This window comes from Neovison vison, chromosome 8 (genome assembly GCF_020171115.1).
Source record: "Neovison vison isolate M4711 chromosome 8, ASM_NN_V1, whole genome shotgun sequence".
Taxonomy (NCBI): domain Eukaryota; kingdom Metazoa; phylum Chordata; class Mammalia; order Carnivora; family Mustelidae; genus Neogale; species Neogale vison.
In genome coordinates this window covers 14,112,047-14,137,561 of record NC_058098.1, presented here as the reverse complement: position 1 = coordinate 14,137,561, position 25,515 = coordinate 14,112,047, and the positions used below count along the sequence as shown (strand labels likewise).

Sequence of the window (25,515 nt, the reverse complement as noted above, 5' to 3'; positions counted from 1 at the left end):
AGCTAAGGCTATTTGTAACTCCTGGGGCCAAGTTAGGATACTGCTGGAAAAACGCGTGGGCAAGGCACTACCAGTTGTTAAAATATTGAAATGCTTCCAAAAAGGTTTAAATAGCTCTGACTCTGTGTGCCCCAAGTCCCTCTCTGCTGCCTCAGCCTTCTCCCCATGCCCACCCCCAACTCTGACACAATTAAGCCACGAAGGGGGTAAAGCCTGGCACAGCAGGAGCTCCAGGGTCCTGCTCCAGGTTATTTATGGTTGGAATCCCTTTCAGTTGCTGAACTGCACTGGTTGTGAAATATTTTTAATAAGACTCTTGGAAATACAGAGGGTCTGGCTTCAGAGGCCCCTGAGGTCCCTCCTTTTGGAGGGAAGGGTTGTAAAGGTCTTGGGGGTGATCCCAGACCTGTTCCAGGGTCAGAAAGAACCAACATAACCTGATCTCCTAGTCCTGGCATCCACTCATTCCAACCATGCAGGCCTCCTCTTCCTTGAACATCCTGGGCCTGTGCCCACCGCAGGGCCTTTGCACATGCTGTTCCCACCACCTGGATCATTCTTGGTCCAGTTATCAGCATGACTCACTCTCTAATTTCCTTTAGATTCACATTCACTATCCCTTCAGAGAGGGCTTCCAAGGCTCCCTTATTTAAAATAGCTCCTACTCTTACTCTGCTTTGTTTTCCTCTGTTTTGTTTGACAAAGTTCATGGTACGCCCACGATGTATCAGGCACTGCTCTAGGTACTCAGGGCCCAGCGCTGAACAAAACCAGGTCTAGACTCTTGTTGAGACTGCCTTTTCTACCTACCCTCCAGCCACTTAGCAACTTCAACATATAATTCACTTATTTAATTTCTACCTCCCCTCACCAGAACGTCGCTTCCACGAGGCAGGGATTTTGTCTTGTTTGCCACTGCATTTCAGGACCTAGAACAATGCCTTGGGCACTGTGTTTCAGTAAATAATTGCTGAATGCAGGAAATGACATGTTCCATGTACAAACAATATACCTAGGTAGCCCTAGGAGCAGGCCCTTTTAACCCATTTTACAGATGACAAATGGAGGCTTAGGAGGCACCGACCTTGCCAGGGTTGCACAGAGAGCCCCCCCAGCTGAGCCTGGCCTGGGACCCAGGGCCCTGACTCCCAGTCCACTGACCACCCACCCTCACATGCATACCCCCCAGTTCAGGCCTCAAAGGCCCAGACTTTGACTTCTGTAGGAAGTTGCTAGGGCACATCTCCCTGTGGCATCAGCTCAGGCTGGGCAGGGCAGTCACCTTCAAGGTGGTGAGCCAGGGAAAGCAGGAGGCATGCTGGATCGGAGACACAGGTGGACTGGAACCCCTGCTACCGACTCCCTGTATGGCCCGGGTGGGTCCCTTTTCCCCTAGAGGCTCCTTCTCATTGCGGGTAAAATAGGGAGGGTAAGAAAACCACCTCCAAGTGCGGCCGTGAGGACGCAAAGAGAAACATGAGTGGGATACAACACTTTTTAAACTGCAGGGTGGGAGTGCGTGCACGTGACTTATTTCGATCTTCAGTTAGACTGGGGGCTCTTTCCACCCAGGACTCTGGCCCGCCCACTCCTCATCTGTTCCCTCTCTGTATCTTTCCATTCTCTTCTCTTGGGGTGCCCCCTCTCCACTCCACCAGCCGCCCCCAGCTCGTTCTCCGGGGTTTGGCCAGTGGGCTGGGGAACAGCTCTAGCTTGACCCAGATTTTCTGTGTGATCTTGGATGCAACACTGGCCCTCCGGCTGCCTCAGTCTCTCCACCGGTACTTCGGGGAGGGGAGAGGAGGCTCCCTCCTCATCCAAGGATTTGGCGGTTCAGAGGTAACTCACCTTGGATGTCAAGCAGGGAGAAGTGAGGGTTGCTGGGAGCTTCGGGCACCAGGCGGAAGTAGAAGCGGTGCCCACCCTGAGGCTCGTCTCTGTCCACCACGCTGATGGTCTGGATAAGCTGAAGGGTGAGGATGGGGCAAGGAGATGATGGGAGGCCAAGCCCAGTCTGGACCTGAGGAGAGGGTGTCCCGGCCAGTCCCAAGAACCTCCACTGCCCAGCCCTCCACTGTCCAGGTACCTGTCCTGGCTTGGCGTCCTCACACACGGCTGCCTCATAGGGAGTGGCCAGCTCTGGGGGATTGTCGTTCACATCCAGGATTCGGATCCTTAGCGATGCCCGGGAGAGCTGGGCATGATTGTCTGCAGTGAGGGCACAGGAACGGGATGAGAGGCATCGAGCGTGAGATCTAGACAACCCCTCATTGGCCATGAGGGCAAGGCGAGGCAGTGGGGTCACACTGAGAGATCTGTGGGTTGACCCAGCAGGTAACAGGATCAGGACTGAGGACATCTGGCATGAATGGGTCACCATCGCCACCATTAGGTCATCACCGTCATCCTTAGCGCTAGTGTCACCATCACTGACACCATCGCTGGCACCACCACCACCATCCCAGTGCCACCGAGCACCATTGCCGACACCATCCCCATCACCGCCGCCAGTCCTGTCTCCGCTACCCTCATTAGCCTTATCTTGGTCCCAACACAACCACCAGTACCGCCGCCAACCTCACCACTCCCTCCGTCACCAGCCTGCTGGCTTCACCATTAGACCATCACCGTCGTGACCATCGCCATCAGAATAATGGTGTCCCCACTGTCCTAGCCAAGGCACCACCCTCCTCATCTCTATTATCACAAACACCAAGGCCACCACTATCAGTGCCTTACACCACCACCACCACCAATATCACCACCATCATCGCCCACGGTGGTGGTCACTGTCTCCACCACAACGATCATTACCAGCCCCTCCTTATGGCCATTAGCCCCGCCACAAACACCCACGTCACCATCACATCGTGACCCCTCGCTCCCACCTCCGGCAACATGATCATCACCCCTGCTGTCAATCAACATCCCATCCTCAACATCCCATCACCGTCAAGGGCACAGAACACACCCGGAGCACATACACCCATTATTTCGGGAATCCCATGGAAATCCTGCACTTGGGTTCAATTTCTACCCCCGCACGGCAGAAGAGAAACAGAGCCTGAGAAACTTCAAAGAACGGTCAGCAGGCAACTGAACTCTCAGACCTCTGCTCTTTTAGGACTTGATCCTGAGAGGGCAAGACCAGCCCACTGGATGTAGGTCTTGGCCAGCGTCTTCAGCAAAACCACGACACCCCTGCCTGTGATACCTTTGAGGTCAAGGTCCCTGATGTATTAATCCCCGGGTTCCCAGCACCGTGGGATACAGCACAGAGGAGGTTCTAATACATTCGTTAAATGCGTGAATGAAGACTAGAAGAACATAGACGGAAAGAGGCCTGCATTCCAGGGATGGCTCTGTCCTTGACCCAGGGTTTGGTCCTCCCTCCCCGATATCCCCTTCCACATCTGGAAAATGAACAGAGCATAGTGATTAAGAGTAAAGTCTCCGAGCCAAGTTGTTCCGATCTCAACTCTGCCACTTAGGAGCTGTGGGGTCTATGCCAGGTCTCTTGGCCTCTCTGTGCCTCTGCTTTCTCTCCAGCAACATGGAGCTAGCTACTAGTGATGGCTTGCTTAAGAGGACAGATTGAGTTACTATCTGTAAAGCATTTTTAAACTGTGTGTATGTCTATTAAAGTTTTAAAAATTCTCTAAAAAAATCTGTGTCTATAACACATAGCAAGTGTTCTATAAGGATTTGTTAAATAAATAGACATCCTTGGGGCCTGGGTGGCTCAGTCGTTAAGCAACTGCCTTTGGCTCAGGTCATGATCTCAGGGTCCTGGGAGGAGTCCTGCATCAGGCTCCCTGCTCAGCAGGAAGCCTGCTTCTCCCCAGCCCCCCCGCTTGTGTTCCCTCTCTCGCTGTGCCTCTCTCTGTCAAATAAATAAATAAAATCTTAAAAAAAAAACCCAAAACAGACATCCTTGAAGGGTCCTTTCAGCAATGACTTCAAGTGATTGAAGGGTACCTCATCCTAGCCGGACCTCTCTGAGCAGCACCCTGAATGTCGGCCTTTTCCCTTGTCTCCTGGACCTCTTGGGTCCTCATTGGTGCCCTGCTCTCAGCTATTTTAGTCATGAGTTTGTGGCTGACAAGCTCTATCCACCAGTGACCTCAAGGACTAGGAGAGAAGCCATCCCCTTCTAAGCACAGTGACTGGGGGAACTAGCCTGGCTGGCAGGGAGCTCTTTTGGTAGCAGCCTGGAAGCTTTCTAGTAGCCAGGAACCCCATGAGTTCTGGGGGGGGGGAATGGGGCTGGTCGGCTGCCACTTTCTCTGAACTCAGGGGCCACTGCCGGCTGACTGCAGCTGCTCGTGTGTTGATAAAGAGAAATGAGATCGGGAGGTAGGTGCAGCCCCCTCCTGGGGTCAGGGAAAGGAGGGGGGCAAGTCCTTAATTAACACAGACCCCGACCTCTCTCTGGAGCTCCCCTTAGCCAGGGGCACCTTATCTTTTCAGCTCACCCAGATCTGCTTCTTCAGTGATTAGAGGGGGCTTTTCTGGGGGCGGGAGATCGGAGTCGTGACTGGGAATGCCGGGCAAGCCGTTATTTTTAAGAGCGTGTTGCTGGAAAACTTAAACAGACAGAAGGTGGGTGCATTTGGCAAGAAGGCAAGTGGGGAGGGTGAGGCCCACTGCCAGGACCAGGCACCTCTCTCCGGGCTGAGGTGGGGGGCGGGCACAGGGGCCCATGCGCCCTGCAGAAGGGCAACCCTACAGCAGGGTCAGCCCCTCCGAGGGGGACATGCTGCGGGGGTGGGGGGGCTGGGTCCACTGCTGGCAAGACCCCCACTATTGAGTCATTCCTTTAAGATCTGTTGGACCTGTTCTCGATGCTCTTTTTTTTTTTTTTTTAAATCTCTAGCTTTATTGAGATAGAACTCACAAATAACATGGTATAAGTTTAAGGTGTGCAACATGATGATTTTATCATATACATATATATTGTGAGATGTTTCCCATAATCAGGTTAGTTAACACATCCTTCACCCCACATAATCACCTTTTTGTCATTGTCCTGTCTTCTCTTTTATTATTTTATTTTATTTTTTGGGAGGGTGGGGCCAAGGGAGAGGGAGAGAGAGAATCTCAAGCGGGCTCCTTGCCCAGCACAGAGTCTGTCTGACGTGGGGCTCGATCTCATGACTCTGAGATCGTGACCTGAGCTGAAACCAAGAGTCAGACGCCGAACCAACTGAGCCACCCAGGCGCCCCCTTAACTCCTTCTTAAAAATGTTACAGGTCACCCCCTGGGAAAGCCTTGAACCCTTTGGTGTGGCTGTGGATCTGGGTCCTGGAGGCGGGGCAGCTGAGTGAGCAGGGAAGGGATACGCCTCTCTGCTGCCAAGTTGTCACCAGCAGAACTGATCCTGGGGACCCCTGAATTTGGGGCTGGCCTGGAACCCCCCAGAGCCTGTGTGCCCATGACATCACAGCCACCTCCAGCCTGACTGCACATTAGAACCACCTGGGAAGACTTTAAGACACACTGATGCCCAAGGCTCTGTCACTGAGGTTTTTTAATGGCTGTAGGAATTTACTATGTGGCAAGGGTTGGTGGGCCAGTCCAACCTGTTGTCTTACTTCTGGTGGACTTCCTCTACACCTCTCCTGATCACAGTTAACAGCATTTGTGATCATTGCTAATAATGAATTCATAAGTTTACCATCTTCAGTGTTTCTGGGATAAGACAAAGACTCCATCAATTAAATAATCTTCACCCCTGCACAGGACTTTCTAATCGATAACAAACTTTCTCATCTATAATCTTTCTTTTGACCCTCAAAACAACCTGTAAAGGAGGTCTTGTTAAATCCATTTTGTAGATAAGAAAACTGAGGCCCAGAGAGGGCCGGGACCTTGCCCAGACCTACAAGGGAGTCAGCACAGAACTGGGTTAGGTCCTGGGTCTCCCGCCTCTGGTCTGGCCAGTGCTTGGTCTAGATCCAAGGCCAGTAGGCCCTCCTGCTGCCTGGGGATTAGCACTAACTACTCTCCGGACTCAGGTCCAAGCAGCCCTTTCCCGCTGCCCGGCAGCAGGTGCCCTCTCCCGGGGCTGGGTCCTTCATGGGTCCCAACCCCCTGCTTGGCATCTCAGTTCAGCTGACTGACATGCAAATTAGTTTAATTATTTCTTCTTCTAAAATAAATTATATTTTGCAGTAGCTGCAATATGTTGTGTCAGGCAAAATTGCATTCAATATTTTTAAACTAATTGATGCAGCCTTGAGGAAGGCTGATTGACAGCCCAGAGCTGAGCAGGCCCACAGCCTTAACCGGTTCCTAGATGAAAATTAAACGTGCTTCGGCCTGGGGCTCCTTCCCTGAGCTAACTCGCTAGGAACCTGGGAAGGTGTCAGGTGAAGCTCTGGTGGGGGGTGGGGGCCCAGGGCCGAGGAGGTGGGCTGTTCAGTGGGAGCCTTGGGAAGAGACTGGACTGGGTGGGGTGTGCTGCTGTGCACCGTGGGCAGGTTGCCTTCCTTCTCTGGGCCTCGGAGTCCCTTATGCATAAAGGACATGGGATCGGACTAAGCCATCTGGAGCTGAGGCTTCTGGGTTTTGCTGACGACTATGAATTGAGCACCTTCTTTGTGCCAAGGACATAGCAGTGAGCAAGACCTACGCGGTCTCTCAGTCTAGCGGCAGGGACAGACAGTACTCAGGACTCATAAGAGCTAAGAGATAAAGGTTCAGGAGCCGGGCGGGTGCAGGGATATTTTCCCTGGAGTGACCTTTAGACTGAGATCCAACTCGGAAGGAATCAGGTGATGCGGATGGGAGGGAAGTGTGCCCCAAGGGGAACAGCATAAGCAAACATCCCGGAGGAGAAGAGGAGAAGGTTGTCTATAGTGAGACTCCCGATCCTTCCAAAGAAGACCCCAGCCCCCCGCAGGCACTCATCCGGTATCTGAACCAACCATGGACTTGAGGGCTGGGGACCACTGGGAAGGGAAGAGGAAGCGGAAGCCGACCTGGTGACTCTTTTAAGGGCACTCCTTCCCAGAAAGACATCAGCAAACACTTAGGGAGCATGCGCTGTGAGTCAGGGTCTGTGCCGCCCATTTTATCCTGTCAACCATTGTGGGAGGTGGAGACTAGGATGATTGGCATTTTACTGAGGAGGAAACCCATTCAGAGAGGTAACAAATTAGCCCAAGGTCTCATAGGGAACACATGGTCAATAACCTGGGTCTGGTTCCAAAGGGGGGAGTTTCTGATCATCGGGTGGTACTGCCTTTCTTGCCATCTTCATCTGTCAGTCCTACTTGCCTCCAGGTCCCAAACAAATATCTCCGCCTCCTCCTGGAAGCTTTCCCTGATTACGTCCGTCCTGGGCTATCAGAATGGGCTATCAGAATACGAGCAGAGTCCCACGTGCCCACAGGCTGCACGTGATCTTCCAGCGATCTCCCCAGCCTGGACCCTTACCCCTCTCTGGAGCTCTGCTCCAAGTTTGCTCCATTCTCTCCTTCAGATCGTTGCCCAGATGCCATCTCAGAGAGCCTCCCCTGATGACCTTTAAATGTGTCCCTTGCCATCCCTTGCCAAAGGGTCCCAGACACCCCTTTCCCTGCTTTCTCTCCATACCACTCACCCAACACTCCCTTGGTTTTTACTCACTTAACTTGCTCATTACCTGCCTCCCCCACCAGAAAGTAAGCAGAATTTCTGTTTTGTTTCCTGCAACGTGCACGGAACATAGTAGGTGCTTAATAAAGGTCGTCGAATGAATGGGTTTCATTGTCTGTGGCATCCCTGACTATGCCACAGGGAGAGACGAAGACCTCCTCAGATGGACTGATTCTTGGGGGGGGGGTTTGCACCCACTCCAGGATCCCTCCATCTGGGAAGGAATCAAGCTGTGTGATGCTGTTCCTGCCTCTCTCTTCGGACTAAGGTTTTCTTATCAGTAAAACAAATGGGGAGAGAGAGAGGCCCAGAGAGAAGGAGGCAAGGGAGGTTGTAAGAGTGGGAGTGAGGAAGGTGCGGGCGGGGGGGGGGAGGAGGGGGGACCGATGGAGAAAGGAACAGGGGTGAGGGGAGGGAAAGAGCTGGAGGGGAGCTTGAAGGCACCTCCTTCCCACTCACTTGCAGTGGAGGGTGGGCAGCTGAGCCGGACCCTCTTCTCCCGTCCTCCCATCCCCTCCCCCTCCAGAGAGAATTAAATTGCATCCAAACACCAGGCTCTGATTAGAGCTGGCCAGCTGGGCAGGAAGATTTATCATCCCAATTACCCGCCGGCCAAGACAGGGAGGGCAGGCCGGCGAGGGGGCTGGGTGAGCAAGTGGGGGTGCTCCAGGGGAGGGGTGTCGGGGCTGTCAAAAGTGGACTCCTTGCTCCCCATGCCCCATCCCTGCTCACCTTTAGTGGGAGTGGGAGGTTTGTATATACTTCTCTGTCTCAAGACTTTGATGATCTCTTTGGCTTCCCAGGGAAGACTGGAGGCATTGACTTTGCTCCAGGGGGGTATGTGCATTCCTCCAAAGGGGAAGGGAGGACTTCGGGATGAATCAGGAACTCTGGAATGGGGTGGGGGAGAAAGTTTTCCTTCCTAGGCTGAGCTGGTCCTGATGTTCTGGGCTGTGCTGGGCTGTGCTCTGGAGACCCTACGGACATGACAAAAGCTTTATTCCGGTCAGCCTCTGTTAGGTACTCAGCAGGCACTGGATTCTGGGAGTTACCCAGTCCAAGAGGGGCCCTGGCCTCATTTACACACTTCTGTTGATGGGAAGTTCAGTGCCTCTTGGAGCAGTCCCTTTCGGGCAGTGCTGTGCCAATCCTCTTCCCCCGATGGCACCACGCTCAGCTTCCCTGCCCGTCCTAGCTCTGCTCTGATACCCCCAGCTCGTGTCTAAGCTGAGGCTTCACAACAGCCTCCTATGTGTCCTCCTGAGGCCAGCCCCCTCCTGTTCACCCACAACCCTAGTGAACATTGCAACGGCACAGGGGACATCTCCATGCTCCCCTCACCCCGTCTACTCCAGCCGCCCCCACCCTAACCTCTGCCTGCCCCGCCCCACCCCCCAGCTTCCCCATTCTCAGAATGGCCAGTGGACAGCTGAGCTTCTGGGTCTTTCTGCCTCGAGCACCCCACCCGCTTTCCTCAGCCTTTGAGACCCAATTCAGATGTCCCCTACTCTGGGAAAAATTTTTGGCCTCCTTCCCCTCTGGGTAGGCAAGTCCCTCCCTGCTCCTCCTGAGTGCCCACTGCCCCCTTCTGCTCTGTGTTGTCACTGTCTATGGCGTCTCTCCCCTGCCTACCTTTGAGCTCCAAGGTCAGTGGCCAAGCCTTGCCAAGCCAAGCCAAGCCAAGCCAAGCCAAGCCAAGCCCAGCACCCAGCCCGGGATGGGCGGTGAAGAGAGGCCCTCCGGAAACATTCGCTGGGGGCAGACATGAGGGGGGCGGAGGGTGTCCTTGTGGCAACTGAGCACTATGTATCTCACCCCACCGCAAGCTCTCACCCCCACCCCTATTGTCCTCCTAAGGAGCACTGGACTGGGAGTCATAAAGCCTCACTGCTGGACTTGGGCAAGTTGCTTCCCTTCCTTGGGCTCAGTCTCTTCAGCTGTAAAGTGGGGGGGGGGGAATGGAGTCCATCATCTCTGACGTTCCTTCTCCCCTCGGCTATGAATCACACATAACGTGGGTCAGGAACCACGCTAGTCACCGTACAAACACAGATTCTAATGTACATGACATGAGATGCTTTATATACAACCTTCGGTATGATGTCGGGCATATTGTATGCTTCAAATAAACAAAAGCTGCTCTTATTGCAAAGATATCGTAAAATTATTATCTTAACAGCCACCAGACACAGTGCCATTTTACAGATGAGAAAAGTAAGGCAAGGAAAGCTACCCGAGCTCACACAGCTGGGAATGGAGCAGCTGGTCCCAGTTCTCGCCTGTCATGCCACCCTGCTTTCCTAACCGGGTGGGCCAGCCCCTTTACCCATTCATTCAGTAAGGATTTACACATGCCTACTAAGTGCCAGGCCCGGTATGAATAGCGCAGATGCGGACGAGACCCTGCCCTAGTGGAAGGTCCAGCTTCCTGGGGAGAAGAGATTAACTAGATACTCACATAAACACATATATAAATCATGATGCATGCTCCATGGTTTGCAAGAAAAACCGGGGTGCTCTAAGACGTACGTGGCCTGGGGTGACCCAGATGGGGAAGCTTCTCGCTAATGTGCCTAACTCCTGGATATTCCTGGTGGCTAGCGACCGCCACCACCCCACACTCCAGACCGGCTCACGGCCAGACAACCCTGAAGAGGGGGGTCGAATGCGGTCCCCGCACCCCACCACAGCACTAGCCTTCCAAGTCTGCACCCCCGTCTCTTTGAAGACTGTCCCTTTACAACTGCCCTTTCCACCGAAGGATTCAGACACAAATTGTACTTTAAATTCAATATTGGTCATTAATATTTCATGATTACAAAACGTTAAAGATAATGTCAGTGGAAGGAGCGTCTGCATGGGCAGAATGGATGACTCAGAAGTTCGGGGAGAGGGGAGCCGGCATACTAAGTGGCTGGGAGTCTTTGAGGTAATCCAGTATGACAGCGGCGGCTCTCAGTGCAGCCTTCTCCAAGGTGTTCACCAAGCTTGGCCACTGTGTATACATTTTCCCCTCAGATTCTTGTCCCCTCCTGTTTGTTATGCCCAGAGCAGGTAGGGCCACCGTGACCCCACCAGCATCCTCTGTTTCTAAAGAAGCCAAATGGATGCTTTAGCAGGAGGCCATGGGCAGGCAGATCCACTGGCATTGCACTTGGGGCTGGGGCAGTCTGCTGGGAAGCAGGAGGTGTGGCGGTGGAGCCCTGGTCCTGCATGGATTTGCTCTGTGACCTTGGAACCATCGCTGTTCCTCCCTGAGCCTTTATTTCCTCATCTGTAAAGTGGGGATAATAGTTTTTCCCTTGTCTCACAGAGATGCCGAGAAGCTGGAGTGGGTGGGTTATTTGTGACACTCCTGGATTCGTGCCTGGCACCAAAGAAACGTGACTTGAGGGGCATCTGGGTGAGAGCCGGGCTTTGGAGTCAGACAGATTGGGGCTGGGAATTTGGACAAATGATTTCCCTTCTCCTTCGTACGTTGGGGATAAGGGCAGAACCGTTATCTCTTAGGTGGGAAGAGTCAACGAGCGGGCACACCACTGTAAAATGTCTTGTGCGGAGTTGGTGCTGAAGTCAAGTGCACAGAGTCAAGATCAATAGATACCACTAATTGAGCACTTATTAAGTACTAGGCAAGTTCTTCCCATGCATGGTCCTATTGAATCTTCCCACTAGCTCCCGGGAAGCAGGAGCCATTCGTTTTCTTATTGATTGATACCTGGTGAGGGTTGGGAGGGGTTGTTGATTGCAGCTCAGAGGGCTGGGTCTCTAGCCCAGTGATCAGTCTCCTATCAGAGCCTTATCTTCCCCAGGTCAGTTGCTAGGCACTGCTGTGTGGGGGAGAGGGGCGGGGTTCAGACTGCAGAGAGGACCCCGGAAAGGGAGCTCACCTGTCCATGCTGCGGAGGGAGCCAGACAGACTTGCCCCAAATCCCAGCTCTGCCACAGCACATCCTTGGGCAAATGTCCTCTCCGAGCCTCAATCTTCCCATCAGTAAAATGGGTGCTGGCTGGTTACTGATCATGATTCAATAAAGGTACTGAAAAGCCTCTAGCCCAGAATACGGATGAGTTAAACACTGTCCAGTGTTTGTGGGCGAGTCCCCTCCACATTCTTTCTTCCGTGAAATGGCAGCATTGCAGACTTTGTATGCCGCCCGAGCTGCTCCCTGCAAGGAGACCCACTCGGCAGAAGAAGCATGATGCTTAACCCACGGATGGGATGTCAGACAGGGTGACGGGCTGTGGGGGAGCTGTAGCTGTGGGCAGGGAGAGGCGGTGTCTCTGCCCAGCAGCCAGGCCAGTCCCCCCCACGGCTGCCCGGGGAACAGGTTCAGGGAAGTAAGGAGGGGGAGCTCTCCTCCCCCCAGTCCGGCCGCCACTTCCTCTCCAGCCACCTTTTGTTACCTTCCTTTCATGCGGTGGAGGAGTGGATTCAAAGGCTCCTGAGCAGCAGGCACTGAGGTTTGAGCCAGCTTTGTATTTTCTTTTAAACTGAAGTTGAAAGAGATGGAGGGAACTTCAGCCTAGGGACTTCCTTGGCCCAGGGGCTGCTGGGGCGGCAAAGTGGGAGGGCGCCAGTAGGGGGAGGAGGAGGAAGGCTGGCAGGGGGCTCACAGGGCCAGGAGGGGCTTGGGCACCCCCACCCCAAAGTGCACGCAGGGGCAAGTTTGCACGTCAACCACCCCCCGCCCCCCAGGCTCAGAGGCTCTGAGTTTCTCTGTTATCATGATGGCTTGCTGGCAGCTGTGCTGGCTCCTGGACGGGGAGGGGGTGCGGAGGATACCTGGAGACCAGGCCCAGGCAGCTTTGCTGTGGTTTTGGAGGACGCCTGGAGCTGCCCCCTCCCCTCTCCTGGGGCTCTGTGAACCCCGCGGTCTCAGCTCCTCACCTCCATGGCCTTACTTATCTGGACCCCATGCATAGACCCCCCCCCCCCGGCCCCTTGTAGCTCACCTGTGCCAGCTGCACCAAACTGCCTGTGGTGCACACACACAATCACACACACTCTTCCTGAAAGCCAGGCCCGGACACCTCTCTTATCTCCACGTCAGTCATTCCATCATAAAATCCTGGGATGTCATTTTCAGCCTGCCCCCCAAAGCCGACCACGTCTCATCTCCTCCATGGCTGTCGCCCTGGGCCAGGCCACGTCTTCCTGCCACTGTCACATTTAACTTCCTCCCTCACCCTTCAAAAGATCTATTCTCATGCAGCAGCCAGAGATATCCTGTCAGGCAACATCCCTCCTCAGCTCTGTCCTATGATCCCCACGTTATTCAGAGTAAAGTCCAAAGAACTTACAGTGGCTGAACACTCTGCCCCTCACCAACCACACTGGCTTCCTTGCTGTTGCTCCAATATGCTGGGCAAACTACCACCTCAGGGCCTTTGCACTGGCTGTTTTCTCTGCTTACAACACTCTTCCCTCAGACATGGGCATGACTCCCTCACTTTCGTAAGGTCTCTGTTGAAATGTCTCCTCAGAGAGGCCTTCTTCTAAAAGGAACAACACCGTCTTCTTCCCAATCCCCTTCCCCCACTTTCTTCTTTGCCAGTTTCTCACTAGCACTTCACATCATATGACATAGGTACACCTGTTTGGGGACAGTCTAGCGCTCCCCCACAAAGACAGGAGATTTTCTGTCTTCAAGGGCTGCATCCCCAGTCACGAAAACGGGCGTCGTATGTAGTGGGCGCTCAATAAATGCTGAGGGAAGAAAGCCAGCTTCACGACTAGCTTTCGCCCTTTGGCGTGGGATCCTTCCCAGGTCTTTGCTCCTCCCTCTCAGCTCTTGCCTCTCGCCACCCGGCCATCTGTGCCCGGTTCCTTTCTTTTTGCCCCCCCTCAGCCCCGCCCCTCACTCAGCCTTCGTCCCTCCCCCAATGATAGCCCCGTCCCCGACTCACCCGCTTCCATGGCCAGCACGGTGATATTGTGCCAGCCGGCCGTCTCACGGTCCAGGCCCTTGCCCGTCACGATGGCGCCCGTGTCCGCATCGATATCAAAGATCTGGTCCAGATCCGAGTCGCGGTCAATGGCGTACCTGAGGGAGGCAGGGCGGGACTGATTGAAGGTGCCCTGGCGCCAGGTGGAGCCCATGCCCAAGTCCACCATTCCCCACCATCCCTTAAAGAGGGATCACCTACCTGCCTGGGGGACACGAGGAGCAGAGAAGCCCTTTCCAAAAGAGAAGGGGTGGAAAGGGATCTGGGTTTGCCTCTCTGCTGCACCGGCACCTGCTGTGTGACCACAGGTCTCCCTCCACCTTTCCTGGCCTCAGTTTCCTCAGCTGGGTAATGGGGCTAATAATTTGCACCCCACAGTTGTGAGGCTGGAAGTGGGCGAAGTCCCTGGCACAGAGCTAACACTCACTGTATATTCGATTCTTACCTTTCCCTAAGAGCTGACCCTAGAACTGGGCTTGGGAAGGGGACCGGGCTGGCACGGGTGGGCGGGTGCGTGGGAACAGGTGCAAAGAATCATTCAGAGAATGGTGGGTAGGGATTATTCAGAGAATGGCAAACGTAGAACGGAGAAGCAAGGCGGGCATCCGCACCCGCGGGGCGCGGAATTCAGGGCTTGGACTTGTCGGGGGTAGGGGTGGGGGCCGAGGGGAATTCTGAGCAGGAGAGAGGGGGTCGGCGTGGAGGCCCCAGCCCGGGCACACAGGCTGAGCGAGTGCAGGGCGTGGGGGTTGAGGGGGATGGCCGGCGGCCCCTCCCCGCCTGCGCAGCACGCGCGAGCTAATCTGCCGCTTTTCAGTTGCCGCGTGAAAAAGCCCTTTGTTCCGCCTTCTTCCCGGGCCTTTGTGCGGCGGCTCCAGGCCTGAAAGGCCCGTGTCCAACACATGTCTCGGGCGGCGGCCCAGAGAGGCCCCGCCAGCTCGGACCTCCGCTTCCCTGCGCTGATAATGCGGGCGGGGGCGCCGCCAGGCTGCACGGCCCACAAAGGCCTCGAATGCCAAGCAAGGGCGCATTGTGCGGCGAGGACAAAGAAGCTTGGCGGGGCGGAGCTCAGCGTGATCCACCCGGCCCCTCCCACAGGGAGGAAAGGGACTCTTTCCCCATCTCCTAGAGGAGGAAACTGAGGCCCAGGGAGGCGAGGGCACCAGAAACGCCCCCTGCTGGAGGCGCAAAGGCCCCAAAGTGACCCCATAGTGGGGCTTAGCTGCGTTACAACTTCCCCAGGCCTCAGTCTTCTCATCTGTTGAATGGGAATAAGGACACCCAGTGGGACTGTCCGCATCTGGAGAGTAGTCAGAGCTGCGTTTGAATCCTAGGCTACTTAGTCTACCTGTGTAACCTTGGGCAAGTCACTAGACTTCCCTGGCCTCCGTCTGCTTATCTGGAAAAGGGGGTGCTGTATACTCCCTCATGCTGGTGTGGGTTAGAGGAGCTAATGCATGAGTCAGGGCATAGGCACAGGTGATATACCTTACTCTTTTCATAGTTATAGGGGTGGAGGTGAAAATGGTGAACACTATGGCCAACTGGAAAAGGTTGTATGTATGGGGATAGCGGGCATTACAGCAGTCTCCTGAGCCCCCATCAACTCTCCTCCCTGTCCCTAAGCTGCTAAGCCCACATCCCCCTTGTCCCTAACCAACCTGGGTCCTCCTGACCTGGGTGAAAGTGTATGGGGGGGCTTCAGACCCAAGATGATACTTCCTTCCACTAGCACAGCACTTAATAGTTATAGCCTGCTTTTCCTTTAGCCATCCTTCTGTGCACTCCTTCATGCCTAGATATTTACTCAGTGCCTTCTCTGTACTGCCCTGTGCTAGGTCCTGGGGATAAAAGGGCAAACGAGACACATGAGGTCCCTGCCTGGCATCCTGTGAAGCTGATGGGATCTCCCATTTTGCAGATGAAGACACTGAGGCTCAGAAAGGAAACCTGCCAAGCTTAGGACGGCCAAGTATGGTTGAGCAGGCTGTATCCTGCACAAAGGTATCAGACTGAAGGGTGAAATGGGGTTAAAGTCTACCCAGTGTTCAACTTGCCAGGTGTCCTAGGGAGGATCTTCTCAAAAAGGGATCTTTTCCTTATTTATGCGAAGATGCTATGAGGGCTAGTGATGACCATGCTCAAAACTGCACAGGAACTGTCACAGAATTGGAATTTGTACCCAAATTTGGGACTCTCTACCCAGAGTTCTTTTTTAGCTCATTGAACCACCCAAAGCTGCAAAGCATGGAGGCTCAGGTCTCCTTTGCCCTCAGCCTGGGCCTGTCAGATGTTTGGTCCAAAGGAGGTAGAACCGGAATCCAAGTGTCAGCTCGGTTGGAAGGAACCTCCTCCTGATTTTACCAGTGCAGGAAGAGAGTCCAGGAGAGGTCCAGGGTCTGACATAGCCTGGGCTCCTGTTCGCTGGGTCAAGGCTGGGGCAGGAGACAGGGCTTGTGGGAGGAAGCCTACCACCTTCTTGCTTCTCCTGTTCCTGCTTAGAACTCCCTCCTTTTTTCTCTCCTCCTAGTTTTCTCTTTTGTTTCCTCCTGGAGGGGAAGGGGGGAGGGCGGGCCCTGAATCTAAGTGGAGGCAGCTGTTCCCAAGGCCGTGGGGCGGCCGCAGGGACCTGCCATTAACCAGCAAAAGACTTGGGGCTGCAGGTCAGTGTGGCTGGCTGAGCCCAGGTGGTGTTGTTCCAGCTCAGGAAGCCAGCCAGTGAGTGGGAGGGAGGGATGGAGGGGTGTGGCATGAAGCGAGGAGTGGGGCCTGGCAAAAATGGGGGGGTGGCGGAGGCGAGGCTTAGGGATCTCACGTGTAGGTGCAGGAGTTGTGTGTCTGGTCGGTGTTGTGGGTGAAAAGAGTGTGTGTGTGTGTGTGTGTGTCCTGAATATGTGAGTGGTGTGCGTGCCTGTGTGTGTGAGATACTGTTTTGCTGTTGGAAAAGCTGAGGCTCGAGAGGCAGCTGCTTAGCCCTGGGTGTGGATCCAAGTCCACGATGTCCCCGACAAGTCACTTCAATCTTTGAACTTTAATTTTGAGCAAAATGGAGATGCTAATCCTACCTTGCAAGTTGCTGGGAGGATTAAATGCCTAGCAGGGGGATAAGGTGCCTAGCTGAGCTCCGGGAAAATTACTCCAGGAGAGACAACGATTGTTATTCTAATTATTATTCAGAATGTCTGGTTAGGGGGACACAGGAGTCCCTCCAGCAGGTGTGTGGTCTGTGTGCCCGGGGTGGGGGGTGGGGGCTGGGAGGCCCTATGTAGGGAAAGTGGACCTTGTGGTATCTCCAGCATGCTGGGGAGGGTGGGGGGCAGCTGTGCGTCTAGAATGTTCCGTTCCTCATTCAGTCAGCAGGACCAGAGGGCAGGGAGGGGAACCGGAGCAGGGGTGGGTGGAGGAGGGCAGAGAGAGAGTGTGGAGGGGTGTCAGCTAGTGTGTGGTGCGTGTGTGTACATGTCTGTGCACACCTGTAAGGGAGGCCCTGGAATGGTGGTCTGGAGTGCAGATCACGTGCCCATCTGCCTAGGTTTGAAACCTAGCTGTGTGGCCTCGGGTAAATCACTTGACCTCTCTGTTCTTTGGTTTCCTCCTCTTAAAAATGGAGACAATAACAATGTCTACCTTACTGAGCAGCTATGAGGGCTGGACAAGTAGGTATCAGTGGAATACTTCTAGCAGTGCTGGGAGCCGCCACATGCCCCATGGATTAGCTCCTGTGTTTTTTGCCAGACAAGACTTCATGCCAGGCCTGAAGGAGACCTTTCTGTACACGAGCTCCTCCCATCTTCACGGGCGCTGTTATAACCCCCATTTCACAGATGAGGAACCTGGGCCAAAAGAAGCAAGGGTCCTTGCTCTGGGTCAAAAGGGCTGGTTAGTGGATACCCATGTCTGTGCAGGGCCTTGTCTACAGGCACCAGCTGAGGGCCAGCCAGGCACACCTGCAGATACTAGCACACACTCCAAGGGCACAAAGTGCTGCCATTGTCAAGGTCAGGGTGGGGGACGTGGGGAGGGTCCTGCTTGAGGGTCCTGCTTCCTGGCCTGGGCGTGCACTATGTGGTTTCTGTCCGTGTAAATCTGTGCATAGAGTGTGCACGCAGGCATGACAGAGCTGGGAGGCAGCAGACTCCTGTGTGTGCCGCCCTCCCAGGCTCCCTGGTGGGGGGGCTCACGTACATATGTGCCTCGAAGGCTGGTTGATGCAGCCCCCACCTGAGCTACTAGAGGGAGAGTATCTTCAGATGCAGAAGGGGCTCTCTGTCCCCACACCGGGGATTCCTCTCTGCTGAATCTACCCCATTTGTGATTCTTTCTCACGTACTGCCCCCACCCCAACCTTAAGACACATATCAAAGCCCCAAATTTGTATGTGATTAGTACAGGCTGCAGATTGAAGGGGAGAAATTGGTGTCCAGGCCACAAAGGAACATAAAGGCACCGAGCACAGATCCTAGTAGAACACAGTAGACATTTAATACCTAATTTTGGGGGGTGCCTTGGTGGCTCAGTGGGTTAAAGCCTCTGCCTTCAGCTCAGGTCATGATCTCAGGGCCCTGGGATTGAGCCCCGCATTGGGCTCTCTGCTCAGCGGGTAGCCTGCTTCCACCTCTGTCTCTCTGCCTACTTGTGAGCTCTGTCAAATAAATAAATAAATAAATAAATTTTTAAAATGCCTAATTTTTGAATAAATGAATGAGGCAGGTACTATCATGATGCCCATTACAGAGATGGGAAAACAGAGGCTTATTGTAGGTCCAGTGATCTTCCCACAGTTCTACAACTGAGCTGGGATTCTGACCCAGGTCTTCTTTGATTCCAGAACCCCCATACTTTCCGATACACCCCACTGTGGAGTGCTGGCAGGAAATGAGGGTTTGTTCCCTCCGGTCCAGTGTGGGCTTTGCTGGTTTTGATGGTTGAAGAAGGGTGTAGGGAGGACTATGCTGGGCTGATCAAGGGCCTGAGTCTCTGCAAGGCTGCCTAACCCAGAGATGGGACTGTCTGAGCCCCCCTGAGCACTCTCCTCCCTCCTTCCAAAGCTTCCAAGGTTTCCCTTTGAAGCATGGAGTCCCACTTCTCCACCTGACGTTCAGGGTCCTTCCCGGGCTGGCCCAAGTGCCCCTCTGTCCTCATCTCTGCGCACCTTGACATGCGCTCACCCACTGATCACGCTGCTGCTGAACTTAACCTCCCGGATCTGCGACTCCCTTCCTGCTTCCGGGCCCTCACCCTCACTCCAACCAGGAACGTCGTCTCCCTGTGCCAACCTCACCTCTTCAGCCTTGCTCAGGGGCCACCTGGGGAAGCCTGGGCTTGTTCCTGTGCCCTGAGCACTCGCCCCTCCGTGGAGCTCTGTAGGCCTCAAGCCCCTGCCCTCAGCCCAAGACCACTCAAACTTAGATCTGTTACTAGAGGCCTTCAATTGGGGGCCTAACCTTTGTGTTGGCCTGTGTCTGATTCATCTCTGTGCCTTATGAACCAGGGAGGACACCTAACCACAGAGAAGGTAAGAAGCTGCGGTAAAATTCCAGGAGGCTGAACTCAGGAAGCAGATAATCATGGGTTAAATCACTCCTGTCCCTTTCAAGCTGAATGATACTGGGAGAGTCACTTCTCCTCTCTGACCCTCAGTTTCTTCATCTGTAAACTGCGGAAGTTACCCCCTGAGGGGGAAAGGCAACAAGATGAGGTACTTTCTACTCTCCCCAGTGCAGGAACTCAGAAAAACTGCTCTGTATATCTGCATCTCTGTGTTCAGCAGGTGCCCAGGTAAAATCTCCCAGGATACCACTTACTGTCTTCATCTCCAGGAACACACCAAGCTGTCTCTGCCCCAGGACCTTTGCACTTGCTGTTTCCTCCACCTGGAATACTCTTCCTCACATCTTTGCAGGCTGGCTCTCACTTTTATCGTTCTGATCTCAGCTCACCTGCCAGCTCCTGGACTGCTCCGTCCACAGTAGCCCCTGTTGTCCCAATCCTCCTTATCCGATCGCCCTGTTTAACTCTTTCATGGCTCTTATCAGCAATTATTTCCTGACTGGTATCAACAGATGTCTTACTACTCGATGACTATCTACCCCTGGGAGAAGGCAAACTCTCTGTGGGCAGGGACAAGGTCTTATTACCACTGGTTTCTCCTTGACTCAATGTGTAGGCACTGGCTGAGTCCATGACCCTGAGGACTAAGGAGCTGCGGAGGCCATCTGGGCTCTGGGTACCACATGTACCCTGGGAGGTGCCCTTCAGTCTCTCAGTGGCCCCTCACTGGCCTCCTGTTTCCATGTCTGTCCCCTGCAGAGAGGGCGCTCATCCCCAGCTCTGCCCTCCGCTGAGTCATCCTGGAGTCCCCGAGTCCCTGGGCCTGGCTCGGCCCATGAGGAGGAGTTGGGTAAATGTTTGTGGTGTTAAATTGGAGCTGTCTCAGGCTCCTCGCCGCCTCCCGGTCTGAGGAGCCCCAGGGAAGGGGCCAGCAAAGAGAGATGAAAGAAGGTGAGAAGCTGGTTTCAAAGTTGGCCCTTTCAGTGCAGATAAAAGCTGGAGGGAAGGGAAACCAGCAGAGGGAGGAGGGAGAAGACTGAGAGGGGGTGTGAGAGCCACAGTGCTGGGGAGGGGAGTGCGCACAGGAGCACTAACCTGGGAGGAGAGGCCTCAGCTCCTACTCTTGGCTCTCAACTCTCCCGGGGCGGGTGGGGGTGGGGGGAAAGCCCAGGAACGCCTCCTCCCCTCCCTGGGCCTCGGTTTCCTCACACACCTGGGTGATAATCCCTTCCTGGAAGGAGAGAGGTTCGTGGCCCAGCCGGAGGCTAGGGGATTGCTGACAGACCTAGGACGGCCTGAGTGGAAGGGCAGCAGAGGAGCTCAGAGGAAACAGGACGGTTTTGGCAGTGAGGAAGGCAGAGGCAACCCCGGCCCTCTGGCCCTCTGGCCTGAGTCTGAGCTCCTCAGCCTGCCCTTAAGGCCTGCCAGACCTCACTTTCGCTGCCTCATCTCCCTCAGTCCACTGTAGCCATCACGATCTGATCTGCTCTTCTGAGGGACATCTACCTCTGCCTCCATATGTCCGCACAAGCTGTTCCTCTGCCTAGAATGCCCTTCACCTTGTATTTACGCCTGACCATACACCTGACCATACCAGCTCAGTTCATTTCCTGCCTCGTCCAGGAAGTCTTTTAAGACCCCTGAGGGTATTTCCCAATCTGGGAGCCCATAGGCAGTTAGGCAGGATGGCAACTCTCTGTCGTCACCTAGGGCTGCCATGTAGGATGGTATAGGCTGTGCACTGCTCAACCCAGAGAACCATTCACATAGATGATGAGGGGAATGTTTCCCATCAGGAACCATGTAATGCAGAGATCCTCAAACTAGCTTTCCCTCTCCCTCTCTTCAATGCTCCACACAAAGACTGGCAAATAGTAGGTTCAGGGATTACTTACTGATTCTGTACAGGGGTTTCAGGGAGGAAGCAGGGAACTCGGGAATCTCTTTCTGGTCTGTCCAAAAACGGCCCTCCCCCAAACCCTGGCCTCCTCTGGATTATTTCTGCTACAACTGTTCTTCCGGTCTCTTCTACCTGACCTTCTTCCAACTTGAGCCACAGTCAGGGACTTCCCAAACCCTTCCAGAAACACTGACAGAGCTTCAGCATCCCCTCCCCTCCACCCACCTGACTCCCTCCCTGCTCACCCCTGTCTCTCCCTATCTTTCCCTTTCTGGCTTTCTCAGCAAATCTCCTGTTTCTACATGGCCAGGAGGTCCTCTGCCTCTTTTAGTTCCTCTCATGGTCTTCCCACCGGCTCCCCCCCTATCTGACCTCCTCCTCTTACTGTGGGTCTCTCCCCAGGCTCCTGAGCCTCTGCCTCTCTCTTTTCTCAGTTTTTCTCTGCTTTTTATGTTTCATTCACTCACCAGGGCAGTCAGCGAGTGTCCACTGAGTGCAGGCTTCGGGTTGGCCCTGAGGGTAGAGTGGTGAGCACCCAGAATTCCCTACCCTCACGGAGCTTATCTTGTAGCGGGAGAGACACACACGGAGCCAGAAAACTAGGTAGCGTGTTAGACGGTGACGAAGGCTACTGAGGAGGGAGAAACACGCAGAAAGGGAATGTGAAGTGTTGGGGCTGGGGGTTGGGGCGGGGTTGAAATTTTAGAAAGAGTGGTCGGGAAAGGCCTCCCTGAGAAGGTGACTCTTGAGCAAAGGCCTGGAGGAAGCGAGTGGGCCAATAGTGAGGATATTGGGGGGGGTGGGGACGTTCTAGGCAGAGGGATCAGCAGTTGCAAAGGTCCTGAGGTGGAGTGAGCCTGGTGCATCTGCAGAGCAGTGAGGAGGCCAGGGTGGCTGAGCTGTGTGAAAGAGGAAGGAGGGCCTTGGGAGGAATGGTCTGAAAGCCTACAGGGAGGCCAGATCTCATGGGTCTGGGGGGCATTGTGAGAGCTTGGTCTTTTATTCTGAGCCAGATGGGTGCCTCTGGGGGCTCTGGGCAGAGGAAGGCCCAGAAATGATTTCCATTTCGACAGGATCAGTCCGGCCCAGAGGCAGTTCTAGATTAAAGAGGGGCAGGGCAGAAGCAGGGAGACCAGTTGGGGGGCGGTGGGGGAGTGCAGGATCTGGTCCGGATCTGGGTAAGAGAAAATGGGAGCCTGGACCAGGGGATAGCAGCGCAGGTGGAGAAAGTGGTTGGATTCCGGATATGTGACTGAAGTGTGGATGACGGTGACTGAAGTGTGGATGACGGATCCACTGATGGGCCAGAGGGAGGTATGAGACAGGAGGCAGGGTGTCTCCAACATTTTTGACTTCAAGGACTGGAAGGCTTGGGTCGTTGTTTTTGGTGGAGGGACCTGGAGCTCGGTTCTGAACGTGGTGAGTTTTGGGTGCCTGAGGGAGCCACGGGGAGCCGCTGAGACCGCAGAGTGGGCAAGAGGGTGGAATCAGCGGTCACAGGCTTGTGGATGGACGGGCCGTGGGCACCGAGGGAGTGAGCCACCGTGGACAGAGAGGAGGACCGGGGGCGAGCCGGGTTCACTCTGCGGTGTCTGCCAAACCTGGGTCTCCCTCCTTGCCCCGAGTCCCCTGACTCTCTGTGATCATTCTCACATCTGTTTCCTTTGTCTCTGAGCTGCATCTCTGCGTCCAGATCCCCCCTTCTCCGCCCCCCGCCCCTCCCCCTCTGCCCGCAGTCCGTCCTGGGGCGGTGGCGGGAGAGCAGGCAGCAGGCGTGGCCCCGGGCGGGGGTCTCACCGGACGGGCCGGTTGGCGGCGTCGGGGTCCCGCGCCGTCACCACGCCGACCAGGGAGCCCACCTGCGCGTCCTCCTGCACCTCCAGGAGGCCGGAGGGCGGCCGGAACTCGGGGGGCTCGTCCACGTCGGTCACGGCCACGCGCACGATCGCCTGGTCGCGGAACGTGCCCAGGTCAGCGAAGCGGGGATCCACGAACTTGTTGAGGGCCTCCAGGACCACGGTGTGCACGGGCTGGGACTCAAAGTCCAGGCGCTGCGGGGAGGAGGCAGAAGGCTGGTGAGTGCCCCCCCCCCCCAGGCTCTGTGCCTAAAGAGAATGTCAGGGAGGTGGGCCCAGAGGGGGCGGGGCCGGCCCAAGGTCACTATGACTCAGCGTGGGGGGGTGTGTGTGGCACCGGGAGTGGCAGGCTGCACTAGGAAACCCGCTGTTGGGAGACCCAGACCAGCCCTTCCTGGTTATAGGTGGATGAAGCCAGACTGTGGGGGACAGTCTTGCCAAGGGTCATACAGCCCATCAGGGTAAAGGACCCTGACATCTGACATCTGACTTCTCGCCCCAGAAGCACAGTATGTTGGGGTATTTCATGAATTTATTAATTCACGGAACACTTAGTGTGCGCACCAGTGCTTTAAATACATTAACTCATCTAATTTGACAACATCCCTAAGAGGCCTGCATTGTGATGATCTCCATTTGCACTGGAGGAACTCGAGGTCACTCAGCAGTTAGGCAGAGGCAGGATTCAAACCCAGGCAGTGCTGCTCCCAAGTCCTGGCCCTTAACCCCAGGCAAGGAAAGCCCACTGTGGCTGACTCGCTGTGTGTCTATGGGCAATCAGTTTAGCCTCTCTGGGCCTTGGCTCTGTGGGTTAAGGAGCCATTTCCCAGGTCCACAGGCGGCAGCAACGAATGTGAGTTGAGCCTGTTAAGCCACGCTGCCCGAGAGCTTTCCTTGGAAATCTGGCTAAACCCGTGCTTCTCATCAGGGAGTGCTCACGGGTGACCTTCTGATGAATGAGCTTCGAGGCTGTGTGTTGGCTCCGGCCTTCTAAAGACGACACCCAGGGATATAGCAGTGGTGGGGCTCAGGCGCCTCTGTCACGTGGGGGGAGCTATCTGGGTGGCAAGGGTGACCTTCCTGGAGACCTGCCCTGTGCCTAGACACCCCCGCTTTGTCCTCAGAACCTCCTGCCCCCACCTTCTCCAGCAGAAGACTCGGCCACCTCCTTCTTCCTTCCTCCGTCTTGTTGCCTGGGAAATCAGGATGCAGGGAGGCAAGCCAGAGCCGGGAGTGAGTGAGCGATGGGCTCTGGAGCCGGGTCATCAATCAGGCTTGGGCTCTGCGCCTCCACTGAGACACCTCTGGCGCCTCTGCTGGAGCCCGGGTGTTGGGGGGTGGTGCCTGGGATGGGGGGAGGGGTTATGGGCAGCCTGGGGATTAAGAGCAAATGCAGAGGCTGGGCTTGGGGTCTGATTCTGCTGCCCTGGGATGCTGAGCCCCATCTGGGAAATGGGCTCATCTTCCAGAAGACAAATGGAACTCAGAAGACTGAAAGCCACATAATACTTAAAGGGGTGGATTCTGGAGCCAGACTGCCTACTGTGTTTTGCGAGATGCATGCCCTTGGATGTGAATTGTTGAATGCCATGGCCTCAGTTTTCTCATCTATAAAATGGGCAATAATAGTACCTCGGAGGGTTGTGGTAGGGATTGATTAAGTTAATACATGACGAGCAGCTGAAAGGCGTCTGGTACCTCGGATACACTTTACTATAAGTAATAGCTACTATATTTTAATCTTCTGGGGAGTTGCTGAAGAAACTGGGAGTCTTCACTCTTTCCAAACCCTCCAGGCCAAGTAGAGAACAGGTCATTATGTGCTTCTTGAGTGAATGAAGGGCTGTAGAGCGCAGACGCTGCTGTGGGTCCCAGACGGCAAGGCCCAGGCTGATGAGAGCAGATTCTGATCTGCTGATGGAAACAGGTCCTGGCTGAATGGCAGGAGAAATAGCCGGACAGTGGCAGGGAGTGAGCACCCCAGCCTGGAGGCGTACAAAGGCCGACCAGCACTTGCAGGCCAGCCCAGGGGATTGACCTCTCATGGGAGAGCAAGGCTAGGGTGATGGTCTCAGAGGCCTATGTGGCGCTGAGTTGCCAAGCCCAAGACCAAATCCTGGAAGATGGATTTTTCCTTCTCATTTGATCTCCATACGCTTCCCCTAGGGAGCCCTGAGTCAGTTCTTTTAGCTTTGGGTTCCTGGGCTAGTCAGTAGGGGAGGAGGGCTGTTGAACTCAGGAAGGAAAGAGCTTGGAGTCACCAGACTGGGGTTCAAATCCTGACTCTGCCCCTTACAGGTATGACCTTGGGCACGCCCTTTTCCCTCTCGGTACCTCTGTTTTCTCGCTTGTAAAAGTGGGCTGAAGGACTGATGTCTCTTCAGAGGGAAGCATGAGGATGAAAGGAAATGAGTATGAAGGGCATGAACTTGAAGGAGCTCAATGCAGTGATTCTGAGCACGGATCCAAATCTGGTTTGAATCCGGGCTCTCACAGCCAGCTGTGCCACTTGTATTTGGGCCTCATTTTCTCATTTGTAAAATAAGACTGAGACCATCACTGTTTTCCCCAGGTTGGTCCTGGCTCCCCAGAGAGATCAGGGCTATGTGGCAGCTCTA

The 25,515-nt window shown here is 54.8% G+C and overlaps 1 protein-coding gene across 1 annotated transcript in view; it reads right to left on the bottom strand.

Annotated features, from left to right (window-relative positions):
- CDH22 (cadherin 22) overlaps positions 1–25,515 on the bottom strand; it is a 67,673-nt gene that overhangs the window by 8,368 nt on the left and 33,790 nt on the right. Inside the window, exons 6-9 of the mRNA XM_044262300.1 lie at positions 22,839–23,092; positions 13,553–13,689; positions 2,087–2,208; positions 1,849–1,966 (exon numbers count right to left, since the gene is read on the bottom strand). Of these exons, the coding sequence (XP_044118235.1) occupies positions 1,849–1,966; positions 2,087–2,208; positions 13,553–13,689; positions 22,839–23,092 (631 nt within the window). The remainder of the gene's footprint in view (positions 1–1,848; positions 1,967–2,086; positions 2,209–13,552; positions 13,690–22,838; positions 23,093–25,515) is intronic.